At 52.5% G+C, this 19439-nt stretch overlaps 6 protein-coding genes across 6 annotated transcripts; 3 read left to right on the plus strand and 3 right to left on the minus strand.

Moving 5' to 3' along the window:
• Positions 1 to 2945: 2945 nt before the first annotated feature.
• On the plus strand, positions 2946 to 4727 carry Z519_07578 (uncharacterized protein; the record flags this gene model as incomplete). Its single annotated transcript, XM_016765310.1, has 1 exon — positions 2946 to 4727. The coding sequence occupies one exon, from the start codon at positions 2946 to 2948 to the stop codon at positions 4725 to 4727; it is 1782 nt and encodes a 593-aa protein (XP_016618279.1).
• A 582-nt stretch (positions 4728 to 5309) lies between these two features.
• On the minus strand, positions 5310 to 6158 carry Z519_07579 (uncharacterized protein; the record flags this gene model as incomplete). The annotated part of the gene is made up of 1 exon (XM_016765311.1): positions 5310 to 6158. The coding sequence occupies one exon, from the start codon at positions 6156 to 6158 to the stop codon at positions 5310 to 5312; it is 849 nt and encodes a 282-aa protein (XP_016618280.1).
• Positions 6159 to 7554: 1396 nt separating this feature from the next.
• On the plus strand, positions 7555 to 8728 carry Z519_07580 (uncharacterized protein; the record flags this gene model as incomplete). The annotated part of the gene is made up of 2 exons (XM_016765312.1): positions 7555 to 7686; positions 7781 to 8728. 2 exons carry the CDS (start codon positions 7555 to 7557, stop codon positions 8726 to 8728), a joined length of 1080 nt encoding a protein of 359 aa, XP_016618281.1.
• A 148-nt stretch (positions 8729 to 8876) lies between these two features.
• Z519_07581 (uncharacterized protein) lies at positions 8877 to 10262 on the minus strand (the record flags this gene model as incomplete). The annotated part of the gene is made up of 1 exon (XM_016765313.1): positions 8877 to 10262. One exon carries the CDS (start codon positions 10260 to 10262, stop codon positions 8877 to 8879), a length of 1386 nt encoding a protein of 461 aa, XP_016618282.1.
• Positions 10263 to 12351: 2089 nt separating this feature from the next.
• Z519_07582 (uncharacterized protein) lies at positions 12352 to 13131 on the plus strand (the record flags this gene model as incomplete). Its single annotated transcript, XM_016765314.1, has 1 exon — positions 12352 to 13131. The coding sequence occupies one exon, from the start codon at positions 12352 to 12354 to the stop codon at positions 13129 to 13131; it is 780 nt and encodes a 259-aa protein (XP_016618283.1).
• Positions 13132 to 15871: 2740 nt separating this feature from the next.
• Z519_07583 (uncharacterized protein) lies at positions 15872 to 17299 on the minus strand (the record flags this gene model as incomplete). Its single annotated transcript, XM_016765315.1, has 1 exon — positions 15872 to 17299. The coding sequence occupies one exon, from the start codon at positions 17297 to 17299 to the stop codon at positions 15872 to 15874; it is 1428 nt and encodes a 475-aa protein (XP_016618284.1).
• Between the last annotated feature and the right edge of the window lie 2140 nt (positions 17300 to 19439).

Raw genomic sequence — 19439 nt, forward strand, 5'->3', positions numbered from 1 at the left:
GCATCCGGATCTCTCAGCTGGAAAGTCAAATTTCAAGTATTTCTCCCTTCAGCCGTCCTCCGAATCGAAATCGATATTTGGATGCTTCACAGGGTAAGTATGATCATATGGGATAAAGCAGCAGCTCGTCCAAGTCATTGTAGTCACCCTGACTGTCCAAACAATTGGGCGCCCCACACGGCGGTGAGAGCTATCCTTTGGAGGGCGACATCAACCACATACAACGCACAACCTCTTGGGGAAGTCATGCCCGAGCTTCCAATAACAACGAAGTTTCACCAACTTGTGTAAATGAGTATTGGTTTATACGAAATGTCAGTCACCCAGGAACCAAGGCGATTGACATACAATTTCCAGAGGGACTCGACGGCGAAAGGACGGCAATTGGAAGAGGCCCTGTCAACAGAAGGGGTTCGCTCACCGCCAACCCGCTATCGACACCGTTGGAGGCATGGGTTAAGCGAGAGACTCAGGAGTAACGGTGATACAAGATTCGAGGGGACATGGTTAGATTGGCAATGCGACCAAGTCGAGGATATAGCCACGGCTAAGGTGGGATGCGCACAGGCCAGGAGGAGAGAGTGTGTGTGGAGGTGGAAGTGGGTTCGCACATCGGTTCGTATCGGTTCGTGGTTGACGTGCAGATGGACGGAGATCAGGAGGAAGTGAGGTGATGGCGTTCAGACAAGTGCCAAATGGCTGAGGGTGAATGGGGGGAAATTGGTGAGAGTGATGCCGGCGTCCGCAGTCAGGAGTTCGGCGACTGTCAATCAAACAATGCCAACGACTTGGGATCGGCCATGCTCGTGGATCACCGTGGTGTTTGTGTTTGTGTTTGTTTCTTTTTTTTTCCCTATCCTTTTATTTTTCTTGTTCAGAAGGATGCACGCTGCCGTACCTCGCTCGGTTTCGGGTCTAAGATCGCTCTGCAGGGTCGAGAGATGATTGGTGACATGCAAGAGCTTGGGGGGAAGGGGAATGGTTGACCTGAAGAAGGTCTGGATTTGCCCCCAGGCCCTTTTATCTCGGGGGCGCAGGGACACAGCAGTAATAGCATTCACCGGAGTGTGAACTAGCCCCAGCGGCCGTTGACTAAGCTTAACCTTAACTACATGGCGACAATAGGTACCTAGACTCCAGCGGGGCTAGCGCGGCCTTGCAACTCTCTTAACTAGCCCGGCAAACTCCGGGCCTGTGCGGTGCCTGTATGGTGTCGCCCGTTGCACCCGGCGCAGCTTCCTCCAGCGCCGATTCACAGGCATGCGCCTTAATAATTTGTTAGTCGTGGTTATCAAGTCGTGCATTTGACTTGTTTCCCTCCAACCAGCTCCCGCCATTTGCGGTTTCCCTACGAAATGCGTTTTTGGCTGGTCTTTTCCCTCCACCCTTTTGCACTGCATATTCGCGTCTGCGTTTGCAACCCTGATCTTGCCCTGATCAATGATGGATGATTAATTACCTACCTAGCTCGTACCTAGTAGCTTTTTCTTGCTTCCTGGCCGCTCGGGAAAACAGATCCCCTCTCCTCCCCTGTCCAACAGATCTCCCATACGAGTACAGGACCGAGTATAGAAACCCGTATTCGTTGTGAGGAGGAGAGGAATAATAAGGATCATCATCTGATGCATGCATCAACAAGCAACCATCAACCTTCAGCTTTCCCCTTGGCCCCTTCGATTCCTCCATCTTGTCTCCTTCTCTTTCTCCTTTTCCCTTTCCTTTCCCCTCTTTCCTCGTAAGCGCCATTGCTTGCATCCTTCCTTGCCTATCATCACACGAGTACGAGGTACCGCGTCTTCATTCCTGTCGCCGCCACCGCCGCCGTCCTTCTCCCATCTGCCATCCTCGTCCCATCTCACCCCCTGGTCACCCGCAATCCCTGCCTGACACAAATCCGGCCCCTCCGTAACCAGCAAGGAAACGAAACTCTGATCATATCCACATTATTCATCCGTCCGGTGCCTCCTCGTCAGATACCAAGCACTGTCCACGGTTGCTCTGCAATCGACCACTTCTCCCCCTCCTCCGTGACCATCTCTCGCCAATCCCACCCCGATCTCTGGCTTAAATCCTCTTGAATGTCTTGGTGCTGTCAGTTTTACCGGCATTCCCGTCCTCGCCGTGCTCGTCCGGTCCCAAAAGGCGCATTCGCCATCGTCCCAAAAAGAAAAAGCATATCTCACTAATTAATTTCCAAGCCCGCTTCTTTTCCAGCCCTTCTTTTCTCTCAATTCCGCTCTCCCTCCTTCTCCTCATTGTCGCAACGTTTCAAAGTCGACTGCGAATACCCCCTGGCTCTATATCACATTCAACCGAGTCGACCATCTCGCAGCTAAATGCGCTTTAGTCGCGGTTAACCTAACAACCCTTGTACGCCCCCCGCGATCGCATTTTCTTCTGCCGGCAGTCCGCGAAGCCCCCTAAACAGCGCTTTAAACCTCCTCCCTTTTCAGACGTCTCTTCTAGAAAGCGTATCCTCCGGTTCCCGAGAGCCGCAATCATCTTCCCATCCATCTTGCCATCTCCAACTTCAGACCTTCCCACCTCCAACTCTTGTCCACCCTCCATCCTGCAAAACCCCCCCCTTTGGCAGCCCGCCATTCCGATCCGACATCCCACCCAGCTCACATCAATAACTGTTTATCGACTCGACAAGCCTTCGTGAAACATCCCCTAGCTCCCGAAATTCACCTGCGCCCATCTGCTAGACCGCGAGCCTCGAGAGAGTATCGACCCACTGCCACCACCACAGCCGGCGCCCTCCCAATACCTTCTCTGCCTCCTCCTCCTACTCCTCCTCCAATGTGTGAACCGCTCCACCCTCGTTGCAAGATATTGATGCCTTGCATGACTTGAAAATAGGACCTCCGTCAACGTCCACACACGCGCCGTCTTTTCCACTCGGCCTCTCGACGCCACCCAAGACTGGTGCTTAAAGAAGCATCATGAGTACCCTTTTTCAACCCGCTCTCAGAAATCCTTTCGGCTCTCCTATCGAACCTTCACCGAGACCTAGATCAATGGCTATTCTACCTCAAAGCGCCACTAATAATCACCCCTCGCCGAAGTCGACCCAGGAAGACTCCATCATGACCTCTCCCGCACCCCCGAACATGGGACCTCCAGGGGCAGGAGGGAGTCCCGAGGTGGAACAAGGACAGAGCAACAGTGTCTCAAATGGGAATCGGGAACAGGTCTCCCTGGGTGCAAATAGCAGTACCGCCGCGGGGGCTGTGGGAGCTTCGCAGGGACCAAAGGTGGTGCAAACAGCTTTCATCCACAAACTGTACAGTATGCTGGAGGATAAGAGCATTCAACACCTCATCTCCTGGTCCAACACCAACGAGAGTTTTGTCATGTCCCCGTCGAACGAATTTTCAAAGGTCCTGGCCCAATACTTCAAACACACAAACATCTCCTCCTTTGTCCGGCAGTTGAACATGTATGGCTTTCACAAGGTCAGCGATGTTTTCCACACCGGATCTCCCGAATCCGCTCTCTGGGAGTTCAAGCACGGAAACGGCAACTTCAAGAAAGGCGACCTGATGGGATTGCGGGAAATCAAAAGGCGCGCTTCGCGACACACATTGATACATCGAGACTCATTCTCCAATGCCAAACCAGGCGTGTCTCAACCTGGGACCCCGGCCGAGGTCATGCCGGACGCGGACCAGCGTCTTGCGGGCCTCGAACAGGCCTTCTATGATGTGCACGCCCGATTACAAAGGACCGAAGACAACTACGCACTGATGAGCTCGAGGTGTCAAGCACTGACCGAAGGACTGGTTCGATGCCATCAATGGATCCACAATCTCACGAGCGCCGTCCAGACAATGTCATCCCCCGAATCAGCACTGTATGCGGATATCGCCGGTATGCAAAAGGAGATCGCCCGACAGCTCGAATACGTACGCGCTCTGGAGGCTCCCCAAGACTCATTGCAAAATGGGAGACAGCCGTTCTACCCTGGCAGTTCCACGCTGGAACCGCCGCTTTCTCCACGGGGGTTTAATTATCCAGACAGCCGAAGATCCTCCATCCAGATCGAGTCCCAACACGTGGGATTACGTCCTCCTGTGCCGCCGATACCACCTCAATTTTCTTCTTCCTCCCCGCGGCGGTTTGGGTCGATCAGCATCCCACACGTCTCTCCCGGATTCAGTCGTCCGGCCCTCCCAACACAGCCGCCGTCGGGTGTGCATCCATTGGCCTCGGTGGTGACACCGCCACCGCTGAACTTGGCCCGGAGGCACACGTCAGCCGATATTCGAGAACACGGCTGGCCGCCTGCCAATGGGAATGGGAATGGGAATGGTTCCCCTTATGCTTCTGGACAATCGTCTGTACAGTGGCAGCCGTCTTCACCGCAGCAGCCAGCTCAGGCTGCCGGAGACCAACAAATTCGTGATCAACTGGCTCAATACGAGATCAACGGTCCGAAAAGGACCCCCACGGTGAACCAGGCGAGCCAGCCCACACCGCCACTCACCTCTAGCTCCGAGGCTCCGCCTGCGGGCCTCGGGGTCGAAAACGTGCCATGGCCATTGGGAGGGAGCAAATTTCCGCGCCCAAACTTCGAGCTGCATTCCGCCCCGGCGACGCGGAGAGGCAGTATGGCGACCTTGCATTCGTTGCTGAACCCCGCTGAGACAGCGGAGCAAGAGAACGAAGATGAAGGGGCTGGTCAAGGTCGAGATGACGACCGAAAACGGAAACGACTGACGTGACATGAAAAAAAAAATTTTACCTTTTTTCCTTTTTCACTCGACTGGGTCACTCTCTATCGGAGCTCGGGGTAAAAAAAAATCGTCTGGACACTTGAATGAAAGACGATATGTTCACATACCGGTTTTTACGCTGTACATACCGACCAGGAAAATGGATGGTAATTTATCGGAGTCCATATTTGACCGGGAATTTGGAAAGACGCTCGTTTGGCTTAGCGAGATGCTTGTGGAATACATTCTAGCGGCCTTTTCATCAGCACTGCACATTTCATACAGTAGAGATCGGGATCTTTGAAATGGTTTTTGCGGCACAGACGATTGAGGGCGTGACAAGGTGCTTCAGGATGTCAAGTCATTTTTACCAGATGGTCGAAATTTGTCTGTGAGTACTCTCAACCAGTTCGCTGGAGTGCTTTCGGCTGAGCGTCCGGAAGCTCTCCAGGGCTGGTGAGGGGCAATGAGACTGCCCCGGATATCTGCTCGCATTTGCAGGGGGGTCGACGTTGGAACTGAGGTGATACCAAAGTCGAATCCGGGGCTTCACAATGCAGATACGATCTCTCGAGCTCTTGTCGTATTTCATTACCCCGGCTCGGTCTCAGCCAGGCCCATTCCCTTTCCCTTATTCTTGTTTTTCCTCCTTTGTTTCTTCGCGGTTCGAGAGGCGAGAAGCTCGTCTAGGTAACTGCCAGTTCCAGTTTTTCTTGCTTTCGATTGTGCCACATGGACCATTTCGGGATCAGGAACAGGGTCAGCGCGATGAGGTTCTGCAACTGCTACGTGCGACCCATTGGGACCAGAACTGGCGCCAACTTCTCCAGGGGAATGTGCTCTTTTTCCCGCTTGGTCTATTTGCCATTGCGCTTTCGTAGTCTCGCCACTCCTGGACGCTGGCTGCCGCACGTTTTCGGCTTTTCTTTTCCTCTTGCCAAGGCCCGAGCGGGATTCCTCCTCGTCCGAATCTCCCTCACCATTCACACGTCTCGGTGCTCGTAGCGGTGGTCTCGGACGGGCAGTCATTGCACTGTGAGTACCTGCATTGCCATTTGCGGCTCGTCCACGATGGTGACCGGGGAGCAACTGCCTCCTCAAAAAAGCCGCCGTTGGATCGGTCGCGGCGGACCCGGGCATCGAGGTCGACTCTGTGGTGGTGGCGGCGCGATACCCCACCCCCGCTGTCTCGGAGTACATATCTTTATTCCGCAAAAACTCCCTTTCGAGATCTTGTTCTTCTTTGTCCTTGTCGTGGTCTTCGTCTTCCTCTTGCCCATCGTCACTTGCGGGCGCGCCGCGGAGCCATGATTTCGCCAGCTGCGCGGCCTCGGCGTGGAAGAGGAGGGCTGTGTTTGTGGCGATGTCGGCTTCCGATGCCCTCGTTGTTGCTTTTGCTTTTACTCTCGACGGTGCGGCGGGGCCTTTTGAAAGGGCCATTGGGACACCTGTGTGTCTCGGTGTGGTATGTGTGTGCCGTCAGTGTCGGTGAAACGTCAGTTTTTCGGATGGCGGATGCGGGATGTTGGAGAGGGCGAAGAAAGCGGAAGGTGAGCCGATGTGTTTTGGGGAATCAGCCTTGTTAACTTTGCCCCTTTGTCTTTTGAAACTAACAGTACTGTACCTCGTATTCAGGCTCAACTGCAAATACTATTACAAATATTGTTTGGCGGTACAATTGCTATCGCTGTGAACGAAAGGATTCTTCTGAAACTAGCTAGCTGTTCTAGATCCAGCTACGGAGACAGTGGCAAGGTCTGCGTCTCAACAGGCTGGGCTGCGCAGGCACCCGAGTGCCCTTCCCCGGTTATAGATGAGCATGTCGACTCGCTTGATCTGGCTAAGCATTTTGGCCGGGAGCAGCTCCCTTGAAGCCAAGAAAGGATTGGAGAGGGTGTTTGTCGGTCAGCGAATCCCTTCGGGTGGATCTACCCTTCGCTGCAAGAACAACATATATCATTCCGGCCGCATTGAAAGCAATGGACATCGTGCAACTCCGCGAAGTGACAGTCGAGTACCGGAGTTTGTTTCCCTTCTGTGGTCCAACAGTGAATCCGTTGTCAACACTGATCGATGAGGCAATTTCGTAGTCGGATAGGAAATGAATCGAGTTCCTCTCAACGAGAGACATCCCCCAGCAAGACCGGACCACCCATCCAACTACCTTGTAACCTTGGCCACAACTTCGACAACCTCGCATTGAATCTAATAATACCTTCTCACGGCCTCCATATCGCCATCACCGAGTCTTCTTAGATCGTCTGTAGCTGCTCTGACAACTCTGACGACTCTCGCGTTCCGGTTTGGCAAGCTGCTGAACATCAAATAGTCGTCCATGATCGAGATAGACATGACATCGGACTGACTAGCTTAAAGAGAGAACTCAATAAGAAGGAAGCCTGAAGAGTTGACGTTTGACCATGTGTCTCGACAAACCTGCCTCAATAAGAAAGGAGGCGGGCAAAAGGCCCAATTTGGGTCTCGGTGGGAAAGACAAACTCCAGGCACGCCCGTTGAAGCTGAAATGCCATTGGCGCGTATTGGATCGACAGGCTTGATCACTGCTCTCAATCTAGTTGCTGGCAGGTCGACCACGGGAGGCACAGCAACGCTGAGGTAGCATTGGCTAATGCACAAGATGACATGGTACTCGTGGACCCTATGAGAGCCTGGGGATCCTTCCTACAACCCAGGGCCAGGGACCCAGGTACCGCGGGAACTGACCTGTGAGAAGAGATACCGGCAGACAACATAAAGGGAACAAAGGTACAAGTCAAGCACCCCGCTGGACGTACTTCCGTCTCTGCCTACATTCTTGTCTGTTCGATCCGCCAACATGGTTTGCCTGGCAACCTCTTTGCTGCTCAGCAGCGCTTTCACTGCTGTCTCCGCCTACATCCAATATTCAACTGTGACAGGCTACTTCCTTCAAGATGACAATTCGACCAATGCCACCACCTTTGACTATGTAAGTGGCGAACAAAAGATAGCAAAGTTGAAAGAATGGAAAGGGGGGGAGAGCGACCAAGAAACAAGCCCTCCTAATAGTTGTTCCTGTCTAGACAGCCACCAACTTCGGCCTCATCAACCAGAGCTACCCAACCGACCCTTCCAACGCCGCCTCGTTGACCCAGTGGCAAAGGTTTGCCCTGGTCATTGCTAATCTGACCAAGTCGGCTCCCTCGAATGTCCAATACAAGCTACTTTTCATGGGCCGGCACGGCGAGGGCTGGCATAATGCTGCCGAATCTTACTATGGTACTCCCGCTTGGAACTGCTACTGGTCCCTTCTCGACGGCAATGCGACAGCCACATGGTCTGACGCCCACTTGACCAACAATGGGATTGCTCAGGCCCTTGTCGCCAACAAGTTCTGGCTGTCTCGTATTCAGGAACAGAAGATCCCGACGCCGCAAAAGTACTACGTCTCGCCCTTGTATCGATGCCTGTCCACGGCAAATCTCACATTCTCCGGCCTCCCGTTACCGCCAAACGAACCGTTCGTCCCCACGGTCAAGGCCTTGCTCAGAGAGTCCATCTCCGAGCACACCTGCGACCGCCGCTCCAACAAGACATACATCCGCTCCCAGTTTCCCACGTACAAATTCGAGCCTGGTTTCCCGGAGACCGATCAACTCTGGACCGGCGTCACCGCCGAGACCGACCTGGCTCAAGACGCAAGATCAAAGACATTGCTCGACAACATCTTCTCAACTGACGACTCTACTTACCTGTCCTTTACCTCACACTCCGGAGAGATTGCCTCCATTCTGAGAGTCCTCGGGCATAGAACCTTCTCGCTGAACACTGGCGCCGTGATCCCCGTGCTGGTGAAGGCCCAGAAAATTGCCGGACTTAGCACGATTTCGACGCAGGCCTGGACCCCCAGCCCACACTGCACCGCGCCGCCTGTCACCAGTGTCAGCACGGGCACCAATGGCGGCTGTGTGTGTCCGAACAGCGCGGTGCCAGTGACGACGACGTTGCCCCCATTTGCGGTGAGCACTTGATTTGGGCAGCCTGCAAGGCTTACACGCAACATGAAGTGCTGCTTCATTGGATTCAGCGAGTTGCTATTGTCTAGAAGACAGATCAGACAGGGACCAAGAGACCGCGATCGAGGAATGGCACCACCCGTCTATGTTGTCTAGTAGATAATTAACCGATTAGGAGTCCTAATATATCTGCACTCGGCTTCTGCCCTGAGATCATTTCGCTCGTGACCAGCCCCGTCCCCAGACTCAAACTGATTCCCCACGGGCCATGCCCAGATGCTATCCAGACGCCACCACCGCTGGGCCGCAGGCCGAGGTAGTGCTCCGGTATCTTTCCGAGCACTGGGGCCCCTCTCTTACTGACGGGGCGGAAACAGAGTCCTTCCCTGACCGTCTCGAGATCGTCGTGGTTGACTTGGTCGCCTTCCTTCGCCAGGCCCGCCAGCTGCACGGTCGTCTTGCGGAGGGACTTGATGCTCTCCGGATCGATCATGGCTTTTGCGTCGCTCGCCAGCTCTGGCAGCGGGAGCGAACTGTCGTTCAGCCCGCCCAGCCAGACCTCCGTCTCGCCGTTGCGCGCCAGTCGCGCGAATGCTTCCGGCGCATACGACCAGTGGCGGCCAGGAGCGCAGTATATCGCGTAGCAGAGCCAGTTGTCGCTACCACCGCCGATGTGGCGCTTTGTAGGGTTGACAAAGGGTGTCTTATAGCGCGGCGACCGAACCACAATGCTGTGCCCGGCCAATGGCTCGACGGGAATCAGCAGCTTGCTTTGGGGGAAGAGCGCCTTGAAAACCCTCGGTGTCCAGGCGCCTGCGGATATGAGGACGTCCTTGCACTCGAGCTCGAGTTCTCTGGCCCCAGCCTCACCGGCGTTGTTGGTGGACTGCAATCTAAGCCCCTTCAAAGCCCCAGTGTCGTCGGTAATAATTCCGGTTGCCTTGGTCGAGAGATGGACCTCGACTCCTCGCTTCCTACACTCGTCGAGGAGGAACTCGCACAGCTCTCGCGGCTCGACCTGAGCGCAATTTTCCGGGCCTGAAATCGTCTCGAGCGTCCCGCCCACTTGCGGAGTCCATACGGCAGGGGATCCGTCAGGGTTGAGCACCTCGCCCTCCCTGCCACCGCCACCACCACCAGCGTCGCGACGCCCGTTCGCTTCAAGATTCGACCCCGCCGACTCGGCCCGACTCGTCCCTTCACGCAACCAGTCATCCTTCCCTTCTTTCTTGCCTGTCGACTTCCCTGTGACGCCACGCTCATCGATGCTCAGGTTGTACGTGTGGCTCCCCGCATACCCCCACCTGCGCGGGCCATTATGCTTCTCGGCCAGCTCGCGATGCAAGCGAAACGAGAGCGTGCCCAGCGATGCCACGGACGGGCTGAACCAGTCTGCCGCGAGGAATCCCCCGGCGAAGCCACTCGCTGAGGTGAGCAGTGCGGGCGAGGAGTCGACAATGTGGATTGCAGGCGACGGGCCTCGCGCCAGCGAGAGGTAATATGCCGTCGAGAGGCCGATGATGCCTCCGCCCAGAATTACCGTGGACATTTTGTCTTGAGAGCCCAATATTGGGTATCAGATGGGTCTCTCTATGTCGAATATAGGACGCAATGAGAAAAGGAGGGAGAAGAAGTAAAGGGGGTTTTCAGCAACAGCGATGATATCATGTTGTTTGTCCCATGTGCTGCTACACGAATCCTATCCGTTGCCGTACAATATCGCAGTTCTCCGCGTCCTTCATGGCGGGAAATGCCACTTCGGCCATGGCATTTTCCACACTGGCCGCTTCTATTGGATGCAAGCGGTAAAGATTTCTGGGAGACGTCGTTCGCCTCTGGATTCTCCACACAATCTACAGTATTGACTACCGCCATCGTTGGCGGTATAGTCTGAGCGCCACGAAAAAGTGGCTCAAAATACTGTTTCGCGCCTTGTTGATCTTCTTCATCTGACTAGGCTCTAACCATGGCTTTACCGCAAGACTTTCAATGCAGGGCATATGCCCGTAGACACCCGCCGGGTACAGCGTGCAAGCCATGCAACCCTGCTTAGATGGTTCATTTCTCAGTCCCTGCCTAGGACCGCCTGAGCTCCCTTCTGTAAGCACCGAGTAGGGACCGGCTCTGATGGAGAGCCAGGCATTTCTCCATGGATAAGGAGCTTGAGCCTTGAGCTGCACTGTATTGGATTTGTCAGGTGCGTGATACCGGTCACAACCACTATGTACCTTGGCCCTCAGCCTTTAGATTTCTCCCTTCGTTCCTCCTTTCTTCCTCGGGCACCGCCATCTGTAATGGTCGCACATCCAGCAATTGGTCACATCGGCTACAGCAAGAACAGCTACGTTCCTTGTGGGCCAACAATTTGGCCACCATCTACCTGTCGCCGCGAGTCACAGCATATATGAGAGCAGTATTATCATTGCAATCTCTAAAAAAAATTTTAAGACCCCATCAGTCAGCGATAGGTTCATACCCGTGCCCTCTTCCTCTGGTGCGGACGACTGCCCCGATTTCATCCCTTTCCTTTCAAAGCTTTACAACTGCTTCCGATGCTCTCATACCCATCAGTCGTCTGGACTTCTTGGGCGATACCAGAGTTCCGGTCTTCGTCAATCCATTGGCGATTATTCGTAAATGAATGGTCCCATTCACATTCACAAGCACCGCAGTAAAGTCACGGGAATGCGGCACGTAATATCGTCAAGCTTTGTTTTTTGTTGGTGCTATCGTGACCATATGCTGAGGTGATGCGCTTAAAGAGAACCGGGATTGCAAAATGACTAGCTGCGTTTGGACATCAAATAGGCTTCGTCAGGCCATGTTGAAGTGACCGATAGAAAATTTCTTTCCAAGGTTGCAAAGTATAACGTCTCGAAGCCTCGAAGAGAGTGGCACGAGCTGGTTCTATTTAACTGCAGCAAAGGACGTTGTAGCTCGCTGGTGGAATACAACAACAGCCTCGGATTCATCAGATCCATCCCAAGAAGTTCTTCCAAGCAGAGCAGCAGGGCTTTTTCCTCGACCCTAATTTGATCAGTTTCTGAGTTATTCCCGCCGGCGCTGACATATGCTGCGGTCTAGGATTCGGTTTTGGTTACTTTTATTCTATTTTCTCCCAAAAGGTGTAGAAGCCATAGGTTGTAGAGGAAAGTAGCACCGACATGGAACCTCGACCTTGTTAACACCAAACAGTTGGGCAGCAGGTCTTGGCATGTCGCGTGATAGGCAGCAGGTGCAATTCGCTAAGACGTCGATACCTTTTTTTACATGCGGTTCATTCTGGTCCTCGGATAAAGAACAGGAATGGATAACTTTACGGAAGGAAGAAAAGCCTGCGGGGACCGTTGTTTAGTCAACACATTAGCCGTAGCGCGGGGAAAGTTGACCTAGCCACACTTGGCGGTCTATACCGAGTATACCCACCATTCCACACCAATACATCATGAACGTGCCTTTCAAGGGGCTGAGATCCTCTTTGCAAGTTGCTGTCCAGAAGGACATCTGGGAGATACCGAGGCCCGGCTTTTGGTTTTGTTCCAGTCGAGGTTTAACAATGTGTCCAGTTCTCATTCTTGAACTGGAAACCTCAACTGGAATTCAATCACCAAACCCAACAAGTCTCTTGTCTTCCCACAATGTCACCTGCATCTCCACCCAAAGCCCTTCTCTTCGACATCGGGGGTGTTTGCGTCGCATCTCCTCTCAAAGCGATCCTCGACTTTGAACATTCTCAGCGCATACCTGTTGGCTGGATCAATTACGCAATCGGGGCAAAGTCACCGTCGGGCCCTTGGCAGACCATTGAGCGGGGAGAGGCACCACTAGATGCTGCGTGGTTTGCATGGTTCAAGAAGGACCTTGAGGATCCTTTGCTATGGGAAGAATTCCATGCGAAGTTGAATCGTGGATTAGGGTCTGTCCCACCCGTCCCGAGCGTTGATGTCCAGAATCTGTTCTGGTATATGATGGGAATTGTACGCAATCGAGATGAGCACATGTTTTCGGCGCTACAAAAGCTGAGGGCGTCTCAAAAGTTCGTTATGGCGGCGCTGTCAAATAACGTCACCTTTCCTGAAGGTCACCCGTACAACGATCTCACCCCTGCGCTAGCGGACCTGATGTCACAATTCGATGCTGTCATCTTGTCTGCGAATGTTGGTCTGAGAAAGCCAGAGCCCAGAATTTTTGAGGTTGCAGTACAGCAAATAGACAAGATAGATAGGGAAAGGAGCGGAATGGGTGTGAGTCCGGAAGAGATCTTGTTTTTGGACGACATCGGAGAAAATTTGAAGACTGCGACGCAACTTGGATTTAAGACGATCAAAGTTCGGCCGGGAAAGATCGAGAATGCAGTGAAGGAGCTGGAGGAAGCTACGGGAGAGAGTCTTGTGGATAAAAAGGGAGCAAAGCTATAGACAATTGAATTTCTACGCAAACAGATGTGAACGTCGAGCGGAGATCCAGAACGCAGCGGTTCAACGTGCAGTTGATATAAACACTCATTGAAACATACGTTGGTGGTGCATTCTGTAGGAATGGGAGTCCAAAGGGTGGAATCGGCTCTGAGGAGCACTCTGGAGAATGCCCCCGTTCTGAGGATCAATATTGCCATCTGCGGAATATCTGCCTCAGCAAACCTTCTGCTGCCTGTTGCAATGCTGTTAATACCTATTCGTGGCGCTGGCATTGCTAGGTATTGTTCCACCCCAAGGCTGTGCCTGACGCACGAGGCTTTACGAGAGGGAGGCGCCGGCAAGGTGCCTGAGAGTGGAAAAAGCGATCAGGAAGACTAAAGCGCCAAGTGGGCCGCCTGTTAACACTTTCTCTCGCAAGAAATACGGCAAAGTCGATTGTAGACAAGCCGTCACGCGCTAGCCAGGTTAGCTTCCCCACCGCCTTGATACCGACTTCTCAATAGTGGTCGCCATGATAGCCATGGACAGGCAGTAACTATGACCGCTCTCTTAGCTCGCGAAGCATTTATTGTTAGTGTTCTTATAGTGTTGAGATGGCTTAGCCTTCTACAGAGGGATAATCAAAGTTTTGGGCCATATCATCTTTTTTCAAAACTCGAAGTTTCAGCAATAACACCTTTATTGATCAACCGCACAGCCCGTATTACCTCTGTTTGTCCCATTCCCGAATCCAGAGTCGTTGTATGTATGTTTTTTCCCCCCCCAATTGGGCCCTTTTTCAATGCCATTTGCGCATGGAACAGAACATGTCCATTGAACTTTGGATGGAGGGAGAAGGTTCATATGGAGATTACGAATATGGGTACGGGCTGAGCACATCAAGCTTCTATAACTGAAAAAGAAGCTGTCGGTGGTAACGGGGGCTTCTTCATCGTGCGTTCAGGATACAGCACAGTCCGAGAATTCGCAGAAGCCTACCAAAAGAGTGAAGCAATTTAAGGTAGTCAAGCCGTGAAGCATTAAAGCAGCCTCCCACGATGGCGATTCTCACATGTGTTACCTGCACCGTACTCATTAGCGGATCTCAATAGGCCTTTTAGAGAACATCCAGCTACAGTAATAGAAATCTCAGAATTAGCCTAATAATACCTAATAATAATACCAATACGTCACACGTTCCCAAATCGGACGCCAAGATGTTAATCCTGAGAATCCCATATCCACCGCAACCCATGCAACCCATGCTAACTACCCATAATATCCCCTCTCTAACAATAACTTAACCCCCTCACACGCGCTCCCTCTCCCCACCCAAAACAACCTCCCCAAGGCTTCCCTGCTGCCAACTACAGCGGAACCTGACCTTTTAATCTCTCCAAGGGATAATTCGGCGTTTCAAGAGGAAACCAAAGAAGAACATGGAAAGCCGTGAAGAGAATGTGGGTATTCTTAAGGCCAAGAGCTCTGACTTCGCAGACGCCCTAGGGCCTATCAAGACGACCCTAGAGAATATTAATATGAGGATCTGCGATTTGGAGACAAAGGTGGGAGCTATATATGAGCTGGTGAAGAGGCTCGAACCATCAAAAACCTCTGCAGGCTGCGATGGGACGAAGATATCCAACCGCGGTCCACCGATTCCGACCCAAGTAACCTCTGAGAGAACTAATGCACCGCCGTCTCCAAAGACAATGATGATATTGATGATGGAAGAGGAAAGAGAGGACCAACAGAGGGCTTTGGACCTAATTGATGACCTATTTGAAGAGACCCGATCATGGTGGGCCGATATTTCGATTCAAAAAGATCTTTGACGCTCACTGCGATAGTCCCGAATGCTACGAACGTATCAGCGAGTCATGTTTTCGTCGACACCACTTCTCCTGGTGTACGGTGCATGAGAAGATGACCGGTGATGATGGGGGGTGCCCCGACCGTCCCCCGCAAAATGCTCCCGACGAGGTGATAGGTTGCAAAGAAATACAGTGTGGTACGTCATACCTAGCTACCATAAGTATTGTTAATCTCATCACCCTGCGCAGACAAGAACGAAGAGGAAGCGTACTGGGCGGAAGTGGAAGAAAATGCAATAATAGGAGGACCAGGATTTCGAGAGCCAGGAGAGCCCCACATTCATTGATATCGTGAATTGCCCATAAGTATACAGCTAATTTCCAAGGCCAAGTGGGGTTTCACGACTCGGCAAATTCTAGGATTGGCTAATTGGCTGCGCCTTTACCCACATGCATATCATGTAAGGGATCTTTATCTCTTGAGACAGGCACCAGGTCAGGCGGTCTGTTTTCTGGAGGAGCTACGTATGTAGCCATGGAGTCAACACGAGCTAAAAGTCGAGAAGAGGGGTTAAATTTCCCTTGACCCGAAGGACGCTGGAACACCGAAGCCAGGGCCGTGCACAAGGGCCTTAACTAGCCGGGATCCTGGCATTTTTTAGCCCAGGGGGTGCTGTCGCTACTGCTAACCTAAGTCGTGGGCGTATCTAGGCCAGCTCCCGTTTGCTTCGGCCCGTCAAAGCTTGATAGGCGCTCATTGCTGGCGACGTGGAGAAGGAGAGACTGAGCAGCAGCGACGTGTTGGAAGACTAGTCATTCCAAACAGGACGACTTGTACATGTCCCTTCATGGTACAATCTGCAGATACTACCGAAATCTTCTCAAATATACTTTTCAGAGTACTCTACTGCAGGCAGAGTATCTGTGCTTGCTTCTTCCCCTGGAACCTATTTCGTGGCAAAGGCGCGCACCATGGCGTCACGTGCGGCGTCCAGATCTTGCACTGGAGCCTTGTTTGATAGTTCCAAGATGGATGCCACGGACGCCCGTAGCTCTGCACGGACCTTGGGCCAGTCCACATTCGTCAATTTACCTTGAGACTTGACGATCTCGCCGTTGATGAAGACCGTGTCGATGTCGGAGCCATTGGCGTAAAGCACCAGCGCCCCTACGGGATCGAGGACTGGAACCAGTCTGGTTGAGTCACATCTAACAATCAATACATCTGCTCTCTTGCCCGGAGTAATGCTGCCGATATACTTCTCCAGCCCAACCGCTTTGGCGCCGCCCATCGTGGCCATTTCAAGGACCTCCGCACATTTCCGTGTCATCCGTAGAGGAGGGCCGGAGATTTTCTCCTGATCAACACATCTTTGGGCCTGAAGCAAGAGGCGCATTTGCTGGAACATGTCCGCTGGACAGTTAGAGCAGATGTCAACCCCAAGAGCAGCAGAACATCCAAACTCCCGCGCTTTGAATGCGATGGGGTGGCCGCCTCCCATCTGCATCTCAATATCTGGCGTCGTGGACAGTCCCATGCCATTCCTTTGCACAGCCTGCAACTCGTCATCCTGCAAGGAATTGGCATGACTCCATAGCAGATCTGGGCCGAGCAGGCCTCTCCCGTCGAGCTGGCGGGTTGTGAAGTGGCCCGAGTCGTATTTCCCAACAGCGACATGGGCGGTAATCACCGCGGCGCCTAGAGATCTGGCCACTTCGATCTCGTGCACTAGTTGGTCGACAGGGACCACTTCAGCCTCTGCCGGCGCGACGCCAAACCGTAAGAGCTCCTCAGGTCGGTTAGATGGGAAGTATATTTGTCGAACGCGTTTAGCATCTTCCAATCTCCAGTTTGGTGTCGTCTCTTCTCTCGTTTTGTCCATATTAGAACCCTCCCAAGCTGGGTTTGGATAAAACCCATAGCAGAAGGTTCCTCGGATTCTGGCATCTTTGAGGCCTTTGACCGCCGCATCTGCATGCTCGGGCGTGTTCATGATGTGAGAGTGGTCAACCAAATAAGTGATTCCGTTGTCGATCGACTCGAGAGCTCCGCAATAGTTCCCAATATAAGTGTCCTGGGGCGAGTAGCACGAGCCGTAGATATGCCTCAGAGTCAGGAGATAATCGGCCAAGACGAAGTCGGTACAGAGGGTTCTGAGTTGGGTTTGCCAGGTATGCCTGTGGGTGTCGATGAAACCCGGCGAGATGATGGCGTCGGTCCCATCTATGATGGTATGATCTGAAGAATGTGGCAAACCTGGGGCGACCGCCTTGATGATTCCATCTTCTATCAATACGTCGCAATTAGAGACGTTTCCAATGTTTTCATCCATGGAGACGACTGTTGCGTTCTTGATTATGTACTTGGCTGCCATGTCTGTTATTTCGCAGTGATCCTAAAAAGCCGTTGCGGAGAAAAGGGAAGATTAAAGTGCCGGTAACAAGGTAGTTAATAACTAGTCTTGCTGTCGAGCATGCCGAAGACTTTTCTGCATCTTGTAAGTTTATATACTTGCATCTCCCAGAAATCTCCGCTAGCCAAGGAGAGCTAAGAGGAAGTACGGGAAATTGATTACCTAGCCACACTCCAGCATCTCCAGCATGGTCCTAATACACCCACTTCAGACACTTGCCCCAAATCCATCCAAGACATCTACCGATTCGTTCCACGGTACTGAGCTTGGCTAGTTTACCGACTCGCGGGTTATTGATGCTCCATTTTCCCTTCCCGCACGTTCCCACCAGTGTAGGAATTTTATTGGACCCGGAGGTTGCCAAAACGATGAATACGGGATGGACGCCAGTACAACCTCTTGTCGATGAAATCCGATTCTCGATATGATTCATCCTCCTTTGCCGAAGTAGTCCGGACGTTCTCGGAGGCTTTGCATGCGCAATCACACCAGAGCGTCTACGTATTGTATGGCTTGGTGGGTACTGCAAGGCTGAGCAAGGCTGAGCAAGGCTGGGTTCCAGGGGCTTGTCGGCGCGACTGTGTCTCGATGCTGGCCAAATATTCAGCCTCGAGCCACTCTTCAGGCTAATCACCAGATTTCAACACACGTTCTTCACTTTCGTCTAGACAGCTCTGGCCGTGCGGACGTTATGTTCGGGAAAGCCTTCCAAGCAGATGTGCGGGTTCCCACCAGCGACTACCGTCTTTGCACTCAGGTGAGCAGGCACGCCTCGGCCTCAAAGAACATTCTTATCGTGATTACCAGATCACTTCGTACCGCCTTTCTCACAGCCTCCATTATTGCACGAAACACATTGGAAACCCCGGTCAATGATAAACGACGCGATAGTGTCAGAAAGGATGCTTTCACTGGTGTTCAGGATGGTGGTAACAGACCGCCTAGCCAAGCATGGGAATGGAACCTGAGGGCTCTCTCGGGCTCCTCATGCCATTTGGCTGATTGGATCGGGCGACGTCCCCAAACGGATTGCCACTGCAATACAAGTTCGTATCTGCAAACGGAGCGGCTGACAGCTGTTTCGCACTTAACGATTGGACAAAACAACGGCCCCAAAATATTGGAGAATGATGTGGGAGGAAGAGGCCAATCAATCCCATCTCTGCATGTGATGATGTGACGCCTTGCATTTGAGGGGCCACGAAATCAGTTCTTCGCAAGTATGACAACCTGATCGGGGTGAGAACATTAAATATCTCCTGAATCCCCATCCGGATTTCTGTCCTTCGTAGCCTCCAAGGCCAACCCTAGACCACTTCAGTGGGAAGGCTAAGGGGCAGCTTGGGGGCAGCCTTGATGGACCAAGGGTGCTGATAACGTGACTGATTGAATACGGAAGAGAAATCTGTCCAGTGGCAGAAGAGATTTTGATGGAGAGAATCCTGCAGTGCCAAGACCTGTACGCTAGTAGCACACGTGATCGCGTAACCTGCCCTCAAGGGTTAGGCTTTATCCGTCAATCCTCTTGGATTTTAAGTCTGACCACCAAGTTTTGCACCAACCCCGTTTTACACCACCTAATCGAATCGCGACCGTAACAGAACAAGTCTCAATTACTCAACTAACACTATCGTTGATGTGGAACACGTGTGTGAACGCCTCGATTGGGTCATTAGACGTGCCATTCCCGTTGTTTATAGACTGCCTAGTCCTCCGCGTCGTTGTCGTTGTCGCTCTCAATGTCGCCCATGCCTCTTTGGCCTGCTGTATAGTCTCGATGCTAGCAAAGGTCTCGTTGGCATTAATTGCCTTGCCTTTTTGTTTCCTGGCCTTCGATCGCTCTAGTTGAGACTCAAGCCTAGCGATTTATTTATCCTTCTGTATATTCTCCCACTATAAACGATCGAGTCGTTTAGCCGTTTTTCCTAGGAAGGTTCTCAGTGGCCTTGAGATCCCTTCCTAATGTGTTGCTCTGTGAACTGAATCGCTGAAATTTCGTCTATTACTAGGCGATAGATAGACATCGCTATCGAGGACTTTACGCTTGCGAGAAGGTGGTGTTTGTGGCGTAATCTTGTTAGTTACGGCGCTAGTAAGAACG

Source organism: Cladophialophora bantiana (assembly GCF_000835475.1).
Source record: "Cladophialophora bantiana CBS 173.52 unplaced genomic scaffold supercont1.11, whole genome shotgun sequence".
Lineage (NCBI taxonomy): Eukaryota > Fungi > Ascomycota > Eurotiomycetes > Chaetothyriales > Herpotrichiellaceae > Cladophialophora > Cladophialophora bantiana.